Here is a 21917-nt window from a genome sequence, read left to right as displayed (position 1 = left end):
AGGGATGGAAAATAAATGCTGGCCTTGCCAGCAATGCCCACATCCTGTGAATGTTTTTTTTAAAAAGGGCATTCAGTACCACTTTGAAGGCTAGGTTAGTTCTGCCTCAATAGTTATCTCACTTTCTTTCCAATGAGAACAAAAAAGGGAAAACACTTAAAAGTCCAGGCAAGCCGAGACTAAAGAAAGGATTACACGGTTACAAGCTCTGTTACATGTTCTGTTCCCAATCTCATTCATGCTTACAACAATAATAATACCTCAGATCTATTTACCATAATCTCATATGCCTCAATATTTTATTTGACTTTCTAACTGACTCCATTCACTATTGTTAATTTTGGTTAACTGATGCAGAAACCTGTCACCATCTTTCTGATTGCCCAACATGGAGTGCACACCCTCTCCCTTTACAAAGGCATCCAAACACATATGCACTGAGAGCTAAGGCACAGATGGACAGAAAAAAAAAAACTTAGCAACCCCACATGTGTGCACTGAACTTAAAATCACATAGCCTTTCATCAAAGAGCACGGATGCCCTTCTTGCTGCTGTCCACCCAAAACTAGGCTATTAGGCAATAGCTTTCAGAGCTATCTGTAGCCAATTAGAAGTAATCCCAGTCCTAGTAACAGGTCTACCTCTCCAGCCCCTCATCTCCAACCTCCCTTTTCTTTCTAAAGATCTTGAATATTTATTGTCTCCCAAATTCATGCCCATCTTTCCCACAACTTCATGTTTGAACTACTCCAAATCAGATTGCATATTGCTTTTCCGACATCCAGCACTGGATGAGCAGAAATTTCATTTAACAACCATTGTCTTTGGTCCCTGCCACAAAATCTGTTCCATAGCCACCTACTCAATCACTCTCCCTGGTCACTGTCTGAGGCTGAACCAGACCGTTCACTACCATGGGTGTACTGTTTCACTCTGGGAAGAGCTTCCGACCCCATATCAATTCCATCACCAAGACCGCCACCTTCAATCTCTTTAACATCACCCGTCTCCTTCCCGCCTCAGCACAGCTGCTGCTGAAACTCTCAGCCATGCCTTTGTTAACTCTAAACTTAACTATTCCACTGCACTCCTGGCTGGTTTCCCATCTTCCAATTCCATAAACTGGAGCTCATCCAAAATTCTGTTTCCCATGTCCTAGCTTGCACCAAGTCCCGTTCACTTTTCACTCCTGTGCTCACTGGCCTACGATGGTTCCCCATCTGGAACTGCCTTGATTTTAAATTTCTCATCCGTGTTTTCAAATCCCTCCACGGTCTCACCTCTCTCTAACCTCCTCCAAGCCCAAAGTCCCACCACCCCACACCAAGTAAATTGCTCTCATAAAATTCTGGCCTCTTTCACATTTCGATTTACCATTTGTTGCAACCAAGGTGGGAGTAATGCACTGTTAATTCAGTCCCACTACTCCACAGCTCACAGCATATTAGTAAAGTTTCCCGCCTACCAGAAATTAGCCAAATTAAACATTTTATGTATCCCCCAATTTAACTGCAGTAGGCATCACACAGATCTTTTAGCAAAAAGGTGTAGCAACAAGTCTACTTGTATTTTTAAGTAGCAGTCTAACAGTCGAAACTTTCTTGCGATTTCAGGATCTCCCAAAAACACAAAAGTCAACAGGACTCACTCTTGAGACAAGGATTCCTGAGACTGGAGGCAACAGCAATCTGCCACACCCGAAACACAAGGCTTCCTTTCTCCAAAGCAGTGTTCCTCCACAGAGTGTAGCAACTCCTCTTTTCCTGGGTCTTTTCTCTCTCTTCAGGCAGGTCAAAACCACACCTTAAATGTAGTATTTCTTTCTAAGAGATGCAAGGCTTATTTTTCAGGGAGAATCGGTCTTTTCTCTGGTCTATCAGCAAATCACAGCTACAGTTCACTGCTAATTGCTCCAAGCTCCCTGGCCTGTTTCACACTGCCAAAATGAAACTAAAAGCTTTCAACAACCAAGTCACAAGACAGTCATAAATCTTCCTGTTGCTTGGATACATGTTTTAGAGCCTGCACACTTCAATCACCAAGTGTCAGCAGTCAGTGTTCACAGAAATCCCCTTTTCCAGCTCTTGAAGGCACTCAGATGTCTTAGTTTAAAAAAAAACTCTTGTGACACATTGGCAACCATGCCTTCAGTTGCCTAGGTCCTAAGCCTCCCCATCTCGCTATTGCTTTAAGACATTCCTTAAAACCTACCTCTTTGATCAAGCTTTTGGTCACCTGTCCTAATATCTGCTATGTGGCTGAGTGTCAAATTTTATTTGATAATGTTTCTGTGAAGCTCCTTGGAATTAAAGGCTCTATATTAACTTAGTTTAGAGATACAGCACTGAAACAGGCCCGTCGGCCCACCGAGTCTGTGCCGACCATCAACCACCCATTGATACTAATCCTACACTAATCCCATATTCCTACCACATCCCCACCTGTCCCTATATTTCCCTACCACCTACCTATACTAGGGGCAATTTATAATGGCCAATTTACCTACCAAACTGCAAGTCTTTTGACTTGTGGGAGGAAACCGGAGCACCCGGAGAAAACCCACGCAGACACTGGGAGAACTTGCAAACTCCACACAGGCAGTACCCAGAATTGAACCCGGATCGCTGGAGCTGTGAGGCTGAGGTGCTAACCACTGCGCCACTGTGCCGCCCACAATATATAAGTACAAGTTGTTGTAGTTTCACTGAAACGTGTGAGGTGAAGGGGCGACACAATAGAGATTTACAAAGTTATGAGTGGCATAGACAGAGTGGATAGTCAGAAGCTTTTTCCCAGGGTGGAAGAGTCAGTTACTAGGGGACATAGGTTTAAGGTGCGAGGGTCAAAGTTTAGAGGGGATGTGCGAGGCAAGTTCTTTACACAGAGGACGGTGAGTGCCTGGAACTTGCTGCCGGGGGAGGTGGTGGAAGCAGGTATGATAGCAACGTTTAACAGGCATCTTGACAAATACATGAATAGGATGGGAATGGAGGGATATGGTCCCCGGAAGTGCAGAAGGTTTTAGTTTAGACAGGCATCAAGATCGGCGCAGGTTTGGAGGGCCGAATGGCCTGTTCCTGTGCTGTACTGTTCTTTGTTCTAGTGAATCAGGCTGGTTTGTCAGATTTTTTTTGTATTATTTATTCTTGGGGTATGGGCCATGTTGGAAAAGCTACAATTATCGCCCATCCATAATTGCCTTGAGAAGATGCTGCTAGGCCTTCATGAACTGCAGAATCCTTGTGGTGATAGTACTCCCACAATGATGTTAGTAGAGAATTCCAGGATTTTGACTCACTAGGAGATTAATGAGAAGCGATATATGTCAAATTCAGGGTAGTGTGTGACTTTGAGGGGAACTTGCAAATAATGATGTTTGCATATGTTGCTACTATTGTCCTTCTCGATGGTATAGGACACAGGGCAGAGAGATTCTGTTGAAATGAACTTAGTGAGCTGAATTTTGTTGAGCTCCTGCAATTGGACTCCGTGGCGGGGCAGTTCCGGAAGATCGCTGCGACCTGCCACAGAGCCCGACACCAGGATTGCCAGGCCAGATCTTCCCGGCGGTGGCGAGGCTCCGCGGCAGCCCCCACTACCATTTGGCAACGGGATCCAACTTTAAATATACTACAGGAATACATCTACCTACAAGTCCCCGTGATCTTAACGGCTGTCTGGGATCTTCCATGCAACGGGTGGTACTCAATTGCATTCACTTTCCTGTCCAGGGAAAGCTGGCACCACAGAAGTGGGGAAGGGGGGGACTTAGGATTTTTAGTGTAGTGTATGGGGGGTACGGAAGTGGGGTCAACTATGCATTTCTACTGTGGGGGGTGGGGTGAGGGGTGACATCTGTACTTTGTGCAGAGGGGGTGGGGAAGGGGAGAGGTCAAATCTTCAATATAAGTGCTTTGGAGGGGCACCCATTTATTTTCATTGTATTGGTGGGGTGCAGGTCAGAAACTTATTTACAGTGTCGTGAGGAGGGGTACAGGATTCAACTGTGCAGGTCTGGCAGCCCTTGAAAAAATTGCACCAGCACCTGTGCAGAGGCAGCTGCTGCCGTTTATGGAGTCACAGAGCCCGCCCCCGCCACGTGATGGGAGGGGGGGTGCGGCCCATGCTGCATATTTAAATGAGCCACCACACGCTAGATCACGGCGGTGTCTGGCCCGCCACTTCTTCACCCACTGCTGCTCTGGGTCGCAGGAAAAGAAAATTCAGCCCAGTGAGTTGCTGCAATGCACCCAATAATGAATACAGCAGCCAATATGCTGGTCTTGCAGGGTATGCATACGGAGGTCACTGGTAGCAGGACCAAGTGGACTGTTTTGTCCTGGGTGGCACTGAGTTTCCTGAATGTTGCTGCAATTCCACCATTACATAGTGGGCCATTTAGATGGTTCAGAAGTATTGAGGTCTGAGCTGAGCCATTTGTCACACAGTACCCTGTCTCGTCCCTATTTTTGTAGCCAGTGCTGATATGGCTGGTCTAGTTAACATTCTAGTCAATGGTAACGCCACCCCCCACCCCCACCCCAGTATATTAATAGTGCATAACTCAGTGATGGTGACAATGTTGAAGTCAGGGGCAGGTGCTTCGGCTCTTTCTTGCTGGAGGAGATGCACATTGCTTGGCACATAACAGTCAGCAAAAGCACCCTGGAGTACTGCAGATCTGTCTGGCTCATACCAATTACTGTGTCTGCCATCATAGTGAAGGCGGGGCGGGGCGCGTGGTTGTGGTGGGAAAAAGAACAAAAGGGAAAGTGTGTGATAGGGCAGGAAAGATTAAATAACAAAGATGTCATGGGACAAAGGTAATGAGCATGTTAATGGTTGTGGTGAAAGACAAAGCATTAGTTCAGAGAGAGTGTCTGACAGCATTGCGAAGCCGTAAAACCAACCCGGACATACACATCAGTAAACCTGATAAAGGGACAGGAATAGTCATCCTTAACAAGCATGACCTGCCACTCAACATGACCAGACAGCCTTGTTCAAAAGTAAGCTTAAAAAAAACACTTGCTGGACTTGTGTGAAAACAATGAGCTGCTGGGTTTTGACCCAGCGACAGTGAAGGAATGGTGATATAGTTCCAATCCTGCGGCGAGTAACCTCACCTCCTGACTCCCCAAAGCCTGTCCACCATCTACAAGGCACAAGTCAGGAGTTGGATGGAATACTCTCCACTTGCCTGCATAGGTGCAGCTCCAACAATACTCAAGAAGCTCAACACCATCCAGGACAAAGCAGCCCGCTTGATTGTCACTCCCTCCACTACCAATGTATACCATCTACAAGATGCACTGCAGCAATGCACCAAAGCTCCTTTGACAGCACCTTCCAAACCCATGACCTCTACCGCCTAGAAGGACAAGGGCAGCAGATGCATGAGAACACCACCACCTGCAAATTCCCCTCCAAGCCACACACCAACCTGACTTGGAACTATATCGCTGTTCCTTCACTGTCGCTGGGCTAAAATCCTGGAACTCCCTAACAGCACTGTAGGTGTACCTACCCCACATGGACTGCAGCGTTCAAGAAGGCAGCTCACCACCACCTTCTCAAGGGCAATTATGGATGGGTAATAAATGCTGGCAGAACCAGCGACGCCCATACCCCATGAACGAATTTTTAAAAATCTGAGAGCCGCCAATTCTGTTATTGATCATTTATCGACAGTTTGTAAGAACTGTGAAACTGTCACACCTTTCATAGAGGTGAAATCCTTCCTGCCAATTTTAACAGCAAACTTTAGTGCAAATACAAAGCAAGTTTCCATTTTGTACTCATACTAAATTTTAATAAAATTAGACAGATGATATCCTTATTGTGTACAGTTTTGAGCAACCAACTGTCAAAAGGCTGATGATGATTTGTTTTCAGTGCTCACAGAAAAGTGATTTGCAGTGTTCAAGGAGGAGTGACTATGTTATGTTTTTCAATTTCAGTTTTAGCTCCCCTTCCTGCCAGCTCATGAAATGGGTTAAGTTTAAAAGCCAGTGGGAACACAAATGTTGGATTCAAGTGTGAATTCAATATCTCCGTTAACATAAAATGAGATGGACAGCATTTATATGATCTGGAACAGTCTTGTGAGAATCAGAATTGAAGGGTGTGAAACTATGTAGGTGAATCGAGTGACATTGCTTCTCATTTGGGTATCCTTAGAGATGTAAGTTTTTTTGCAGTGGTAAACTCATTCTGCATATCCTTTGAAACTAAAGGTCAACAACAGGCAGTAACAGTCAGAAGCAGCTCTGCTTTCACAGAAGATTAGACCCCTTGTAAATCGGACAAGCTTCAAAATTACTTGTCAGTATAATTATTGCAGGGGAGAAATTCAGAGAGGCTAGAAGCTGGAACCAGTGCAGAGTGCAGTTTGCTGCAACTAAATGGTCAGCCCGTCAGTAACGCAAAACAGGCAACTGCGAATTGGCAGGCCTTGTTACATCACATGTTTTTTATTTAGCCATTGAAGTAAATGAAAAAGAAAATTAGGCATGATATGAACTGGGCTGCCAATTCGCTATGTGTCTATTTCTTGCTACTGGCAGAAGATTAATTTCATCCCCTCGGTGTATAATCAGACCACTGATTGTTGGTTATGCACAGTGGTTTGAAAAGTGAGAAGATGCTTGCGGTTCAAAACCCATCACCCCATCAACACACTGCTGATTCATCACCACTTGCCTCCCAACAGCTTACTGACTGAAAGGAAACTGAGGGAACCTGCCTTTCATTAGAGAACAAATATCCTGAATAAAATTAAAATCTTTAACCTAAGGAATATAGTACAGAATTCAGATATTCTGTGCTGGTATACTTGGGCATTTTGTTTAGGAACAGGCAAATTACAGCTTTTGTATCAAAATAAAATATTGAGACTTCCCTTAAGGCACTGTTGCATTAATCCACACAAACCACAAATATCCGATTCCAAATCTGTGTAGAGCCAGCAGATTTCAGCCAAGACAAGACTTGGTTTCAGCATCCCTGAGCTGGCCAGTTGGGGAAAATTCAGCCATTTTTTGTTCTGGATTAATACCTGCAGACTCCTGCTCGAAATTATGCAATATGGACCAATGAGAATGGGATTGAGCCCAGGATGTGACGTCCTTTTGAGATCCACTTCACTGACAAAGCCACACAAAGCATAGTCATTTGGATAAAGTACATGCAGGTCACTTGTGCTCATTTAATTGTACCACAGCAAGAGTGCACATTGGTGAAAAGTGGACAAAAGAAAAAACTGGCAATAAATAAAGATACAAACTGCTTTTAGCACAACAAATCATATACATTCAAACTCACATCAACTTAAAAAGAAGTTTTTGAAGCCTTTAGGAAAAAGAAAAGACAGATTCAGCCAATGACCCTTTACAGCTGGTTATTAGGCTGCTTCAAGCAAAGTAAATGTGGGCTCAAAGAAAAATGTGCTTTTCTCTATTCCTGAATAAACACAATCTTTCATTGAATACAAATGTCTTTCAGCCTGATGCAGATCCAGCCTTGATGCCCCTAAATATCAGGAAAGGCCAGGGTCCTTTCATTGTCAACAGATGTGTCTGTTGACTAGGACTTTCTTAGATTTGGTTGAGAGAATGGCTATCTCATGATTGGTTGCAACTCCTTCCAGTCTCTCAGAAAAGGAGAGAACAAAACAGCCTTTACCTTCTTTTGATGTGTACATATAGAAAGCAACATCCAAGCACTGTTCCAGCTTGCAGCAGTAGTATGCATTGATCTCCGGCATCACACTGGCCTATTCTCCAACATGATTGTGCTTATTGTGAAATTCCCCAGCCTGTTAAACCTTGCATTCCAAGGGAAGGGTGATGTGAGAAAAGCAACAAAATCACTTGTTTTCACTGCACCGGCCTTTTGTTGCAATGCCTGAACTGAATTGTGAATTCTCAACTGTAGGTTCAAAGCTAGGCCTCTTCCAGCAGGAACATTGGAGACAGTCTGCAATGTTGTGTGTGAAAAGCCACCTGCACGGATGGCAGTACTGATAGAAGAGGAGCATCAAGATGATGGCCAGGCTGTAGCAAATAATTAGCTGAACCACCAGCAGAGGAGAGCATAAGTACTCATACATGTCTGTTTTGAAAAAATACCACAAAACTAGAAGCACTGCATTTTCAACAAACCGCAGCGCATAATAGATGGACAACCTGACCCAGTTCTGCCTCTTGCTGATCAAGTCACGGTTGCTGAGCATAATCTGGACCGCTGACCAGCAGAACACATTAATTCCAGCATAGAGAATGGTAATAAGAAACAGTATGACAGCTGTACCAAACCGTTTGTAGTTCTTTTCAATGTTCGAGGGAAAGGGTGAGCGGCTATACCAGAACTCTGCCCATGGGAGGAAAAGGAAGACGAGGAAATCAATGGAGAGCACAGCAAAGACCCATTTCTTCAGTGCTGTGCTGAACAACACCAACACTGTGACCCGTGTAGCAATTTCCAAGCTGCGCCATAGGATGATGCAAATGTAAGCAACTGGTCTCAGTTGGATCTTGTAGTCATCATACTTGATCTGGATGGCAAGGATGTTACACACCAGGGCCCCATAAATCACCGACAACAATGACATCACCATCAGAGCAACTGAACAGAGAGATACAAAATTCAGTGGAAACAAGACAAAATTCAGTGGAAACAGACATGAACAACTAGGTCTAGAAACACGAGCAGTAGCAGCTTCCTGCTGGCTCAATAGGTTGGGGCGGCACAGTGGTTAGCACCGCAGCCTCACAGCTCCAGCGACCCGGGTTCAGTTCTGGGTACTGCCTGTGCGGAGTTTGCAAATTCTCCCTGTGACCGCATGGGTTTCCGCCGGGTGCTCCGGTTTTCTCCCACAGCCAAAGACTTGCAGGTTGATAGGTAAATTGGCCATTGTAAATTGCCCCTAGTGTAGGTAGGTGGTAGGAGAATTGAGGGAAGGTGGGGATGTGGTAGGGAACAAATTAGCATTGAAAGGGAGGAGGTATTAGCAGGCTTAAAAGTGGATAAATCCCCAGGCCCAGATGAGATGTATCCCAGGCTGCTATGTGAAGCAAGAGAGGAGATTGCAGGGGTTCTGACACAAATTTTCAAATCCTCTCTGGCCACAGGAGAGGTGCCAGAGGACTGGAGGGCAGCGAATGTGGTACCATTATTGAAGAAGGGTGGTAGGGATAAACCAGGTAATTACAGGCCAGTGAGTCACAAGTCGTGGGAGTCAGTTGCCAGCGTTCGCCAGAGCTGGCGGGCAGCCATAAAGGCGGGTCTAAAGTGTGGCGAGTCGAAGAGACTTAGCAGTTGGCAGGAAAAAAGACAAAAGCGCAAGGGGAGAGCCAACTGTGTAACAGCCCCGACAAACAAATTTTTCTGCAGCACCTGTGGAAGAGCCAGTCACTCTAGAATTGGCCTTTATAGCCACTCCAGGCGCTGCTCCACACACCACTGACCACCTCCAGGTGCTTTCCCATTGTCTCTCGAGGTAAGGAGGCCAAAGAAGAGTCTAATATCAGTTGTAGGGAAACTATTGGAAAAAATTCTGAGGGACAGGGTTAATCACTTGGAGAGGCAGGGATTAATCAGGGATAGTCAGCATGGCTTTGTCATGGTAAGATCATGTCTAACAAATCTGATTGAATTTTTCAAGGAGGTGACTAGGTTTGTAGATGAGGGTAAAGCAGTTGATGTAGTCTATATGGACTTCAGTAAGGCTTTTGATAAGGTCCCGCATGGGAGATTGGTCAAGAAGGTAAGAGCCCATGGAATCCAGAGCAATTTAGCAAATTGGATCCAAAATTGGCTTAGTGGCAGGAGGCAGAGGGTGATGGTTGTGGGTTGTTTTTGAGATTGGAAGCCTGTGACCAGTGGTGTACCGCAGGGATCGGTGCTGGGACCCTTGCTGTTTGTAGTGTACATTAATGATTTAGACGTGAATATAGGAGGTATGATCAGTAAGTTCGCAGATGACTCGAAAATTGGTGGTGTCGTAAATAGTGAGGAGGAAAGCCGTAGATTACAGGAAAATATAGATGGGCTGGTAAGATGGGCAGAGCAGTGACAAATGGAATTTAATCCTGAGAAGTGTGAGGTGATGCACTTTGGGAGGACTAACAAGGCAAGGGAATATACAATAGATGTAGGACCCTATGAAGTACAGAGGTTGATAGATTCTTGATAAGCAAGGGGGTGAAAGGTTATCGGGGGTAGGCGGGAATGCGGAGTTGAGGTTACAATCAGATCAGCCACGATCTTGTTGAATGGCGGAGCAGGCTCGAGGGGCCTACTCCTGCTCCTAATTCATATGTTCCCATGAACAGCCTGACAACACCCACTGTCTGGGCTTACATATGAAGACTAGATACCAGGCAAAGTATCAGAGGGCAACTGGCACATGTGGAACCCTAGTGCAGCAAGGAATCAATACCTTGGGAAGGAAGGAAAAAAACTGGCAAGATGAACAAAAGAGGCAAAAAGGGAAAAAAAACAGGTATAAAGCATGGATGTTGCAGTGCAGACTGCCACAAAATAGTGGGAGATGACTAAGACCGCAATTTCTTATGTGGTACATTTCTGGTCTGGGATGACACTGAACAGAACCAAGCAGGTTCCCAACAGGGAGGATAACAGGATACGTAGAAATATAAAATAAAAACAAGAAATGCTGGAACCACTCAGCAGGTCTGGCAGCATCTGTGGAAAGAGAAGCAGAGTTAACGTTTCGGGTCAGTGACCCTTCATGTAGAAATATAAACTGATGCAGTGAGAATGCTTCTCTAAGGTTAGGGAAGTAAGCTCAAAGCTTTACTCTTCATCTGACCCTTGCTATTTCTGGCTTTGGAGTGCTTCATGCTTATAACTAGTGCATAAACTAGGAAAAAAAAGGATTATTTACTTTTGTTGGTGCCTTTTTCTTTTTCAAATGATGTAGGCTCCTTATGCCATACAAAGTGGCGCAGTGGTTAGCACTGCAGCCTCACAGATGCAGGGACCCGGGTTCGATTCTGGGTACTGCCTGTGTGGAGTTTGCAGGTTCTCCCTGTGTCTGCGTGGGTTTTCTCCGGGTGCTCCGGTTTCCTCCCACAAGCCAAAAGACTTGCAGGTTGGTAGGTAAATTGGCCATTATAAATTGTCACTAGTATAGGTAGGTGGTAGGGAAATATAGGGACAGGTGGGGATGTTTGGTAGGAATATGGGATTAGTGTAGGATTAGTATAAATGGGTGGTTGATGGTCGGCACAGACTCGGTGGGCCGAAGGGCCTGTTTCAGTGCTGTATCTCTAATCTAATCTAATCTAAAGGAACCTTGATGTATTCATCTTGGAAGAATACACCATGATTTGAAGACTATTATATTCTTTTGGGCCTCCTTATCTCGAGAGACAATGGATACGCGCCTGGAGGTGGTCAGTGGTATTATATTACTAAGTCAATATGTGACTAACAGCTCACAACTTCTGTAAAAGACCAGCTAGTGCACCTTTTTGCCAGTTCTTTTTAATATCTGTGTCAGTTTGGCTCTATTGGTAGAAGTTTTGCCTCTGTGTCAGAATGTTGTGGGTTCAAGTGTCATCCTAAAGTTCAGGCACATAATTTCAGCTGATACTTCAGGACAAGGAGAGAGCTGCATTGTCAGTAAGTGCTGTCTTTCAGACATTAAACAGATGCACCTGTTCAAGTGGGCATAAAAGTTCTCATGGCAGTATTCAAAAAAGGATAGTCTGCTGGTACACTGGCCAACATTTCTCCCTCACTCAATGCCACCAAAAACAGACAAACTGGATGTTTATTTCATTTGCCGTTTGCGGTACCTAACTGTGCACAATTAACTGCTGTGTTTGCCTACTTAACAAGTCATTACACTTTGAAAGTAATTCATTGACTGTGAAGTGCTTGGGACATCCAAAGAATGTGAAAGGTACTATATAAATGCAAATTCTTCCATGGAGATATTTGTTACTATATGCAGTCAAGGCAAATTAGATCAATGAATTCTCTTCATTGGCATTTCCCATTTAGATTTCAGCAAAATCTCCACATGGGCAACAGAGGTTTTTTTTCCATCAAATGGAAGTTGCAGCAACTGTTGGTGCAGTGGATTTGGTAGGGACAACAAGCAAAGCCAGGACAACTTTCAAGTACTGGTTGTATCTCCAGAGTCAACTTCACGTAATGCTGCTGCTGCTGTGGTGTATCAGCCTGGATTTGACCTTCAGCACTTTAGTGGCTTACAGAATGAATTTTGTAAAGTGATAAAAATATATACATATCTTCAGTAGGTCCAAAATGTTGTGAGGTAAATTGTAGGATATTGCGTAATATAAGGGGCACAGTGTTGGAGCTGGGAGAAAAATAAATTGACAATCAGACTATCTTTTTATAGAGGATGTAAGTAGCCAGTTAAGTGTCAACATTTTATGCCATCAAGCTCAAGTCAATTACATGGAGTTCCCACAACTATTAGAACAAGCAGGAACCTTGCTATGCACTGTTCACACACAACTGGATCCAAAGGCATCCAAGGATACTGAGGAAAGTGAGGGTTGAAATCGTGGAGACACAGGCTATAATTTTTCAGTCTTCCTTTGGCACAGGGGTGGTGCCAGAGGACTGGAGAATTCTAAACGTTACACCCTTGTTCAAAAAAAAAAGTAAATATAAGCCCAGCAACTACTGGCCAGTTTAACTTCGGTGATGAGGAAGCTTCTAGAAATAATAATTCAGGATAAAATTAATACACATGGACAAATGTGGGTTAAAGAAAACCAGCATGGATTTCTTAAGGAAAAATCATGTTTAACTAACTTGCTGGACTTTTTTTGAAGAGGTAACAGAGAGGGTTGATGAGGGAAATGCAGTTGATGTGGTGTACATGGACTTTCGAAAGGCATTTGATACAGTGTCACACAACAGACTTGTGAGCAAGGTTATAGCTCATGGAATAAAGGGGACGGTAGCAACATTGATACAGAATTGGCTGAGTGACAGGAAACAAAGAGTAGTGGTTAATAGATGTTTTTCAGGCTGGAGAAAGGTTTGTAGTGAAGTTTCCCAGGGATCAGTGTTGGGAATCTTGCTTTTCCTGATATATAATAATGACCTAGACCTTGGTGTACAGAGTACAATTTTAAAGTTTGCGGATGATATGAAACTTGGAAGCATTGTGAACTGTGAGGAGGATAGTGTAGAACTCCAAAAGGAATAGACAGGTTGGTGGAATGGGCAGACAGGTGGCAGATGTAGTTCAATGCAGGGAAATGTGAAGTGATTCATTTTGGTAGGAAGAATGTGGAGGGACAATATAGAATAGAGAGTACAATTCTAAAGTGGGTGCAGGAGCAGAGGGACCTAGGTGTATATGTGCATAAGTCATTGAAGGTAACAGGACAGGTTGAGAGAGCAGTTAATAAAGCTTAGAGCATTCTGGGCTTTATTGATAGGGGCATAGAGTTCAAAAGCAAATAATTTATGTTGAACTTGTATAAGACACTAGTTCGGCATCAGTTAGAGTATTGCGTTCAGTTCTGGGTGCCGCACTTTAGGAAAGATGCGAGGGCATTGGAGACAGTGCAGAAAAGATTCACGAGAATGGTGCCAAGGATGAGGAACTTCAGTTATGAAGTTAGATTGGAGAAGTTGGGAATGTTTTCCTTGAAGAGAAGGCTGAGTGGTGATTTGATAGGGGTATTCAAAATCATGAAGGGTCTGGGCAGAGTAGATAGAGAGAAACTGTTCCCACCTGTGAAAGGATTGAGAATGAGAGGGCACAGATTTAAAGTGTTTGGAAGAGAAGCAAAAGTGATAAAACGAAAAACTTTTTCATGCAGCGAGTGGTTAAGGTCTGGAATGCACTGCCTGAGAGTGTGGTAGAGGAAGATTCAATTGAAGCATTCAAAAGGGAATTAGACTGTTATATGAGGAGGAAGAATGTGCAGGGTTACGGGGAGAAGGGGTAGGAGAATGGAACTGACTGAATTGCTCTTTCAGAGAGCTGGTGCAGACACGATGGGCCAAATGGCCTCCTTCTGCACAGTAATGAATCTGTGACAGACGAAGAATATCCTAATCCTCACAATCACCATGATGAACACAAAATTGGAAGATTACCATTAGGTCTGCCATCATTGGCTGCGCTTATGCATCTCAACGGCTGTCTCTGGAACAGCATTGGAGGAGTTCTAAGATCAGTCTCAATGCCAGCCAGAGCATATTACAAAGGCACAGAGAAATGAAAATATAGGTTGGTGATTAAATGCACCATCTGGTGTGGTAATGAACCTTACAGACCAAGAAGGTCCCAGGTCCCATCCCTGGTCTGTGTTGAATTCATTTATTTCAGTCAGACTGCAGTAAGAAAGTTACAATTGGCTTCAGTGACCCATGACTAAGGGAAGAGAAATTGTCAAGGTTTCCATTCCTATTTGCCATTCAGTGATTCCCTGCTGGAAAGTTAGTGCGTGTATGGGGATGTTGAATAACAAATGCATTAGACTCAACTATAATGCCCCCTTTCTATTGAATTGCATGCTGACAACCTCAGTCTAACCTCATACACAAGAATGGATACTTGTGTGGCAAGCTACGGGAAGGTTGTAACCACACTCAGCATGAATCAATGCTTTCAGGACAGGAAGTGTAATTTTTTTTTTAAAGCGAGTAAAAGGTATGTAATGAGAAAAAGCCTATTTGGTCCATCAAGATCTTTCCACAGGACATATACAATTTACCCTATTTAGAGTCTAGCTCAGTTATTATATCTCCTGCTAGCAACCTCTGCATAATTATTCCCTGATCATTTTTTTATCAAGCAAAGCTCCAGAATATTCATCCATCTTTCGATGTGAACTATTCAACTGTTCAAAGAACATTTCTCTCCCCCAATAGCACAGAAAGCATTATATATCATATGAAAGATTTGTTTTCCTGCAGTATCACAGTCAAGCATAATGCTTGTCCCATCATGAAGAACTATACAGTCTCCGTTCAGGCCCTAGACAGCAGGGCCAAACATATTACCTCGTTCTGGTGGGATGTACTTCTGCATTATACTTATATACAGCTGGAGGATAAGCTGGGGGGTGGAGCCCATGAAGGCTTGAATGACAGATGCCCGCTGAAAAGCATTACGGTGAATAGTCAACTTTCTTGTTGAATGGCCCACTTCTTTTTCAAATTCATTTGAATGGCCATGATGGAGTCTTTTTTTCCGGTTGATGCTGACATACGGCTCTTCATGTTTCCCAGACTTGCAGAGCACAACAACAGCTTCTAGACACCTGTCAGAAATGAGGATATGATAAAAAAATTTTAAAACTGCACAACTGCAATTGTTTGCTTTAAAGAAAGGTCATGGAGGGAGGATTGCATGCTTTCAGCAAAAAGAAAATATTTAGTAATTGAATGAAAAAAGCCTTTCTTTCCATCAAATTCATCCTTCCACAGATCATGCAAAACCTACCCCATCGTGGGCTGGACCAACTGCTTTATCTTCAAATTGACAGTTCTTCAAAAGTACTTGCCGCTTTCAAATGTTAATGAATCTGAACTCCAGAATATACATCCATTCTCAAGACTTCCATTATTCAACCCCAGCTGCCTGCCTTCAGTTTAAATTGGGCTTTAATGCAAACTGAATGCCATATGGTGGGTGGAAGAGGACAAATGTCTGGCTTTTGTTTGGGGAACAGGAGATTCACTCCAATTGTTTGGATGGTTTTATCAATCCCTTCTGTCCTATGACAGACTGTAATTTCATCCAGCCTTGCAACCTGCTCTGCTCATACATTTCAGTCTTTTTGAGCAACCCTAATTTTAATTGTTTCACCATTGGCAACTGTGCGTTCAGCTACCAAGGCCTAAACTCTGAAATTCTCTCCCTAATCCTCTCTGGCTTGGTGTCAAATTTTGTTTGATAATGCTCCTGTGAAGAGCCTTGGGGCATTTTACTACAGTAAAGGCTCCATATAAATATAAGTAGATGTTGTTGGCATTGAGGTATATGAGGGTGGGGGTCTAATGCCTATTGTTAATGTTCATGTCTCAAACCATGCTGTTCTGAAAAAGCCCTGTAAGATAATTATAATAAAAACAACATACTGTGGATTCTGGAAATCTAAAATCTAATGAATGGCCATTGATCTGAAACGTTAATCCCATTTCTCCACAGATGCTCCCTGACATGCTGAGTTTTCTCCAGCATTTTCTGTTTTCACTCTAGCAAGATAACTGTCTATTACATGAATCAGTAAGGTGTTAATATGCCAATAATTTCATTTCAAACTTTGTCTACACAATTTGTTCAGATAACTGATCAATTAAAAGGATTTAATGAAGCGATTCATTTTGGTAGGAAAAACGAGGAGAGGCAATATAAATTAAAGGGTACAATTCTAAAGGGGGTGCAGGAGCATAGGGACCTGGGGACTATCTGTGCACAAGTTGAAGGTTGCAGGGCAGGTTGAGAAAGCAGTTAATAAAGCATATGGGATCCTGGGCTTTATTAATAGGGGCATAGAGTACAAAAAGAAGAAAGTTACAATAAACTTGTATAAAACACTGGTTTGGCCTCAACTGGAGTATTATGTCCAGTTCTGGGCACCACACTTTCAGAAGGATGTGAAGGCATTAGAAAGGGTGCAGAGAAGATTCACAAGAATGGTTCCAGGGATGAGAAACATCAGCTACATGGATAGGATAGAGAAGCTGGGTCTTTTCTCCTTGGAGAAGCGATTAAGAGGAGATTCAAAATCATGAGGAGTCTGGACAGAGTAGATGGGGAGAAACTGTTCCCATTGGAGAAAGGATTCAGAATTAGAAGACACCGATTTAAGGTGATTGACAAAAGAAGCAACTGCGACAGATGAATAACCTTTAAGGCAGTGAGTGGTTAGGATCTGGAATGCACTGCTTGAGAGTATGGTGGAGGCAGGGTCAATCGTGGCTTTCAAAAGCAAACTGGATAATTATCTGAAGAGAAAAAAAATTGTAGAGCTACAGGAATAGGGCAGGGGAGTGGGACTAGATGAGATGCTCTTGCAGAGAGCCAGTACGGGCATGACAGGCCGAATGGACTCCTCCTTTGCCGTAATGATTCTATAATTTGTAACTAGTTAACAAATGAATTTGTCCTTAACATAGGGTGCATTCTCACTCCAACTGTAATGTTGACGCAAAGTAGTTTGGCTTTACATTGATGATACAATTACAGTATTAATGCAGTCACAAAGTTCAGTGAATCCCTGGATGTGGCACTCTCACTTTCCTTCCTTTGGGATTCAGTTTAAGGCTATACACCCAATTTTCACTGTAGGATTTAGAGAAGTACAAAGAGATTTTCACTTTACATAGATTCTAAACTTGTGAAGGATAAATGCACCTTCTGATGGACACTGCTGACATTCTGTGAGGTAGCTCTTGGTGCTACAGCCATTTGCTGTCTCTGTGTGCGGTATGATTGATTTTAGAAAAGCCATTTTGAAATTTCGTTTATAGTTTATAATATATTTCATAGGTTAAGCCACAGTCCAATACAGTGTTTACTTTAGCGCTTTCTGAAGTCAGTTATCACAAGACACAAGGGCGGCACAGTGGCGCAGTGATTAGCACCACAGTCTCACAGCTCCAGTGACCCAGGCTCAGTTCTGGGTACTGCCTGTGCGGAGTTTGCAAGTTCTCCCTGTGACCGCGTGGGTTTCTGCCGGGTACTCCGGTTTCCTCCCACAGCCAAAGACTTGCAGGTTGATAGGTAAATTGGCCATTGTAAATTGCCCCGAGTGTAGGTAGGTGGTAGGAGAATTGAGGGAAGGTGGGGATGTGGTAGGGAATATGGGATTAATGTCGGATTAGTATAAAATGGGCGGCTGATGATCAGCACAGGCCGAAGGGGCTGTTTCAGTGCTGTATCTCTCTATGACTCTAAGAGGCTAGTGTCCTACCCAATAGAATAAATACAGCAACAAAGGTTTATGTTTGACATTTTGGAGTGCAGCATTTCCGAAAATTATGCACCTAAAGTCATGGTCTAATCTGTTGGGGGTGAGAGATCACAGAGGAGTGGACTCGGTGCAAAGTGCAATGAAATTATCGAGTTAAAATCTAAAATTGTAACACTTCTCCATTTCCACACTGCTCTGAGTCATCTTTCTATTAATCCTTTGTCCTTCTTGCTGCTTCCAGTGCAGTACTGACTGATGGATGAATGAATTGGATCATCAGTGTCAAGAACTTTATTGTCACTAAACTGAATTGTAAACAAAACAGCTTACGTGATTTCTTTTTTTAAATGGATTATGTCTAGGAGATAGCAGGGTGGGGTGGGAGGTGGTTTGCAAGGAATGATTGAAGTGATTAATGTAATGAAGTAGTTCTGTAACATTTCAATGTTAATAAAAAAGCTAATTAAAAAAGCTAGTCTAATGATGGTCATGAAATCACTGTTGATTGTTGTAAAAACCCATCTGGTTCACTAATGTCTTTTAGGGAAGGAAATCTGCCATCCTTACCTTGCCTGGCCTACATATGACACCAGACCCACAGCAATATGTCTGAATCTTAAATGCCCTCTCAAATGGCTGAGCAAGCCACTCAGTTGTATTAAACAGCTACAAAGTTAATAAGGAATGAAGCCAGACAGATCACGCGGCATTGACCAAGGCACTGGAAACGACAACGGGAAACCCAGCTCTATCGACCCCGCAAAGTCCTCCTTACTAACATCTGGGGACTTGTGTCAAAGTTGGGAGAGCTGTCCTACAGACTAGTCAAGCAGCAGCCTGATACAGTCATACTCACGGAATCATACCTTACAGACAACATTCCAGACACCGCCATGACCATCCCTGTGTATGTCCTGTCCCACCGGCAGGACTGATCCAGCAGAGGTGGCGGCACAGTGGTATACAGTTGGGAGGGAGTTGCCCTGGGAGTCCTCAACATCGACTCTGGACCCCATGAAGTCTCATGGCATCAGGTCAAATATGGACAAGGAAATCTCCTGCTGATTACCACCTACTGCAGCCACCCCCCCCCCCTTCCTCAGCTGATGAATCAGTACTCCTCCATGGAGAACAGCACTTGGAGGAAGCACTGAGGGTGGCAAGGGCACAGAATGTACTCTGGGTGGGGGACTTCAATGTCCATCACCAAGAGTGGCTCGGTAGCACCACTATTGACGGAGCTGGCCAAGTCCTAAAGAGATAGCTGCTAGACTGGGTGTGCGGCAGGTGGTGAGGGAACCAACAAGACGGAAAAACATTCTTGATCTCATCTTCCCCAATCTGCCTGCTGCAGATGCATCTGATTCACTCCAAGTGATATGAGGAAACGACTGAAGGTACTGGATACTGCAAAAGCTATGGGCCCTTACAACATGCAGATACATGACAGTTTTGGTAGGAATGACCACCGCACAGTCCTTGTAGAGACGAAGACCTGTCTTCACATTGAGGATACCCTCCACTGTGTTGTGTGGCACTACCATCATGCTAAATTGGATAGATTTCAAACAGATGTAGCAACTCAAAACTGGGCTGTGGGCCATAAGCATCAGCAGAATTGTACTCAACCACAATCTGTAACCTCATGGCCAAGCATATCCCCCACTCTACCATTTTCATCAAGCCAGGGGATCAACCCTAGTTCAATGAAGAGTGCAGGAGGGCATGCCAGGAGCAGCACCAGGCTTACCTCAAAATGAGGGGTCAACCTGGTGAAACTACAACACAGGACTACTTGCATGCCAAACAGCTGAAACAGCATAAGACAGACAGAGCAAAGCGATCTCACAACCAACGGATCAGATCCTCAGCTCTGCAGTCCTGTCATATCCAGTCGTGATTGGTGGTGGACAATTAAACAACTAACAGGAGGGGGAGGTAGGTCTACAAATATCCCCATCCTTAATGATGGGGGAGCCCAGCACTTCAGTGCAAAAGATAGGGTTGAAGCATTTGCAATAATCTTCAGCCAGAGGTGCCTAGTGGATGATCCATCTCAGCCTTCTCCTGAGGTCCCAACCTCACAGATGCCAGTCTTCAGCCAATCTGATTCACTCCAAGTGATATGAGGAAACGACTGAAGGCACTGAATACTGCAAAAACTATGGGCCGTTACAACATTCCGGCAATAGTACCGAAGATCTGTGCTCCAGAACATGTCGCGCCCCTAGCCAAGCTGTTCCAGTACAGCTACAACACTGGCATCTACCCGGCAATGTGGAAAATTGTCCCGGTATGTCCTGTACACAAAGAGCAGGACAAATCCAACCTGGCTAATTACCGCCCCATCAGTCTACTCTCAATCAGTAAAGTGATGGACGGTGTCGTCAACAGTGCTATCAAGTGGCACTTGCTTAGCAATAACCTGCTCACTGATGCTCAGTTTGGTTTCTGCCAGGGCCACTCAGCTCCAGACCTTATTACAGCCTTGGCTCAAACATGGACAAAAGAGCTGAATTCAAGAGGTGAGCTGAGAGTGACTGCCCTTGACATCAAGGCAGCATTTGACAGAGTGTGGCATCAAGGAGCCCTAACAAAACTGGAGTCAATGGGAATCGGGGGGAAAACATTCCGTTGGTTAGAGTCATACCTAGCGCAAAGGAAGATGGTTGTGATTGTCGGAGGTCAATCATCTGAGCTCCAGGACATCACTGCAGGAGTTACTCAGGGTAGCGTCCTAGGCCCAACCATCTTCAGCTGCTTTATCAACGACCTTCCTTCAGGAAGGTCAGAAGAGGAGATGTTCGCTGATGGTTGCACAATGTTCAGTACCATTCGCGACTCCTCAGATACTGAAGCAGTCCATGTACAAATGCAGCAAACCTGGACAATATCCAGGCTTGGGCTGATAAGTGGCAAGTAGAGTCAGAGTTATACAGCACATCGGCCCATCTTGTCCGTGCCGGCCATCAAGCACCTAACTTAATCCCATTTTCCAGCACTTGGCCCATAGCCTTGAATGCTATGGTGTTTCAAGTGCTCATCTAAATACTTCTTAAATGTTGTGAGGGTTCCTGCCTCCACCACCTCTTCAGGCAGTGTGTTCCAGATTCCAACCTCCCTCTTGGTGAAATTTTTTTTCCTCAAATCCCCTCTAAACCTCCTGTCCTTTTACCTTAAATCTATGCCCCCTGGTTATTGACACCTCCGCTAAGGGAAAAAGTTTCTTCCTATCTAACCAATTTCCCATGCGGGACCTTATCAAAAGCCTGACTGAAGTCCATGTAGACTACATCAACTGCTTTACCTTCATCTACACATCTAGTCACCTCCTCGAAAAATTCAATCAAATTAGTTAGACACGATCTCCCCCTGACAAAGCCATGCTGATTATCCCTGATTAATCCCTGCCTCTCCAAGTGGAGATTAATCCTGTCGCTCAGAATTTTTTCCAATAGTTTCCCAACCACTGAAGTTAGACTCACTGGCCTATAATTACCTGGTTTATAGCTGCTACCCTTCTTGAATAGAGGTACCACATTCGCTGTCCTCCAGTCCTCTGGCACCTCTCCTGTGGCCAGAGAGGATTTGAAAATTTGTGTCAGAGCCCCTGCAATCTCCTCCCTTGCCTCACATAACAGCCTGGAATACATCTCATCTGGGCCAGGGGATTTATCCACTTTTAAGCCTGCTAAAACAGCTAATACTTCGTCCCTTTCAATGCTAATATGTTCACGTATATCACAATCCCCCTCCCGGATCTCTCCACCTACATCATCCTTCTCCATAGTGAACACAGATGAAAAGTAATAATTTAAAACCTCACCTATGTCCTCCGGCATAACACTCGTGCCACACAAGTACCAGGCAATGACCATCTCAACAAGAATAACCATCTCTCCTTGACATTCAATGGCATTACGATGGCTGAATCCCCCACGATCAACATCCTGGGGGTTATCATTGAC

General features: G+C 44.1%; 1 protein-coding gene across 4 annotated transcripts in view; it reads right to left on the bottom strand.

The window, feature by feature from the left end:
* Window positions 1–7173: 7173 nt before the first annotated feature.
* The window catches only part of xkrx (XK related X-linked), a 57847-nt gene continuing 43103 nt past the window's right edge, over window positions 7174–21917 (bottom strand). For all 4 annotated transcript variants that reach the window (XM_068047501.1, XM_068047502.1, XM_068047503.1 and 1 more), the window contains 2 exons: window positions 15032–15291; window positions 7174–8626 (listed from right to left, as the gene is read on the bottom strand). In XM_068047501.1, the coding sequence (XP_067903602.1) occupies window positions 7869–8626; window positions 15032–15291 (1018 nt within the window). In that variant the 3' untranslated portion in view covers window positions 7174–7868. The remainder of the gene's footprint in view (window positions 8627–15031; window positions 15292–21917) is intronic.

The sequence above is a fragment of the Heterodontus francisci genome, chromosome 15 (genome assembly GCF_036365525.1).
Source record: "Heterodontus francisci isolate sHetFra1 chromosome 15, sHetFra1.hap1, whole genome shotgun sequence".
NCBI lineage: Eukaryota > Metazoa > Chordata > Chondrichthyes > Heterodontiformes > Heterodontidae > Heterodontus > Heterodontus francisci.
The sequence above is the reverse complement of the archived record's forward strand: the minus strand, read 5'-3'. Positions and strand labels throughout refer to the sequence as shown.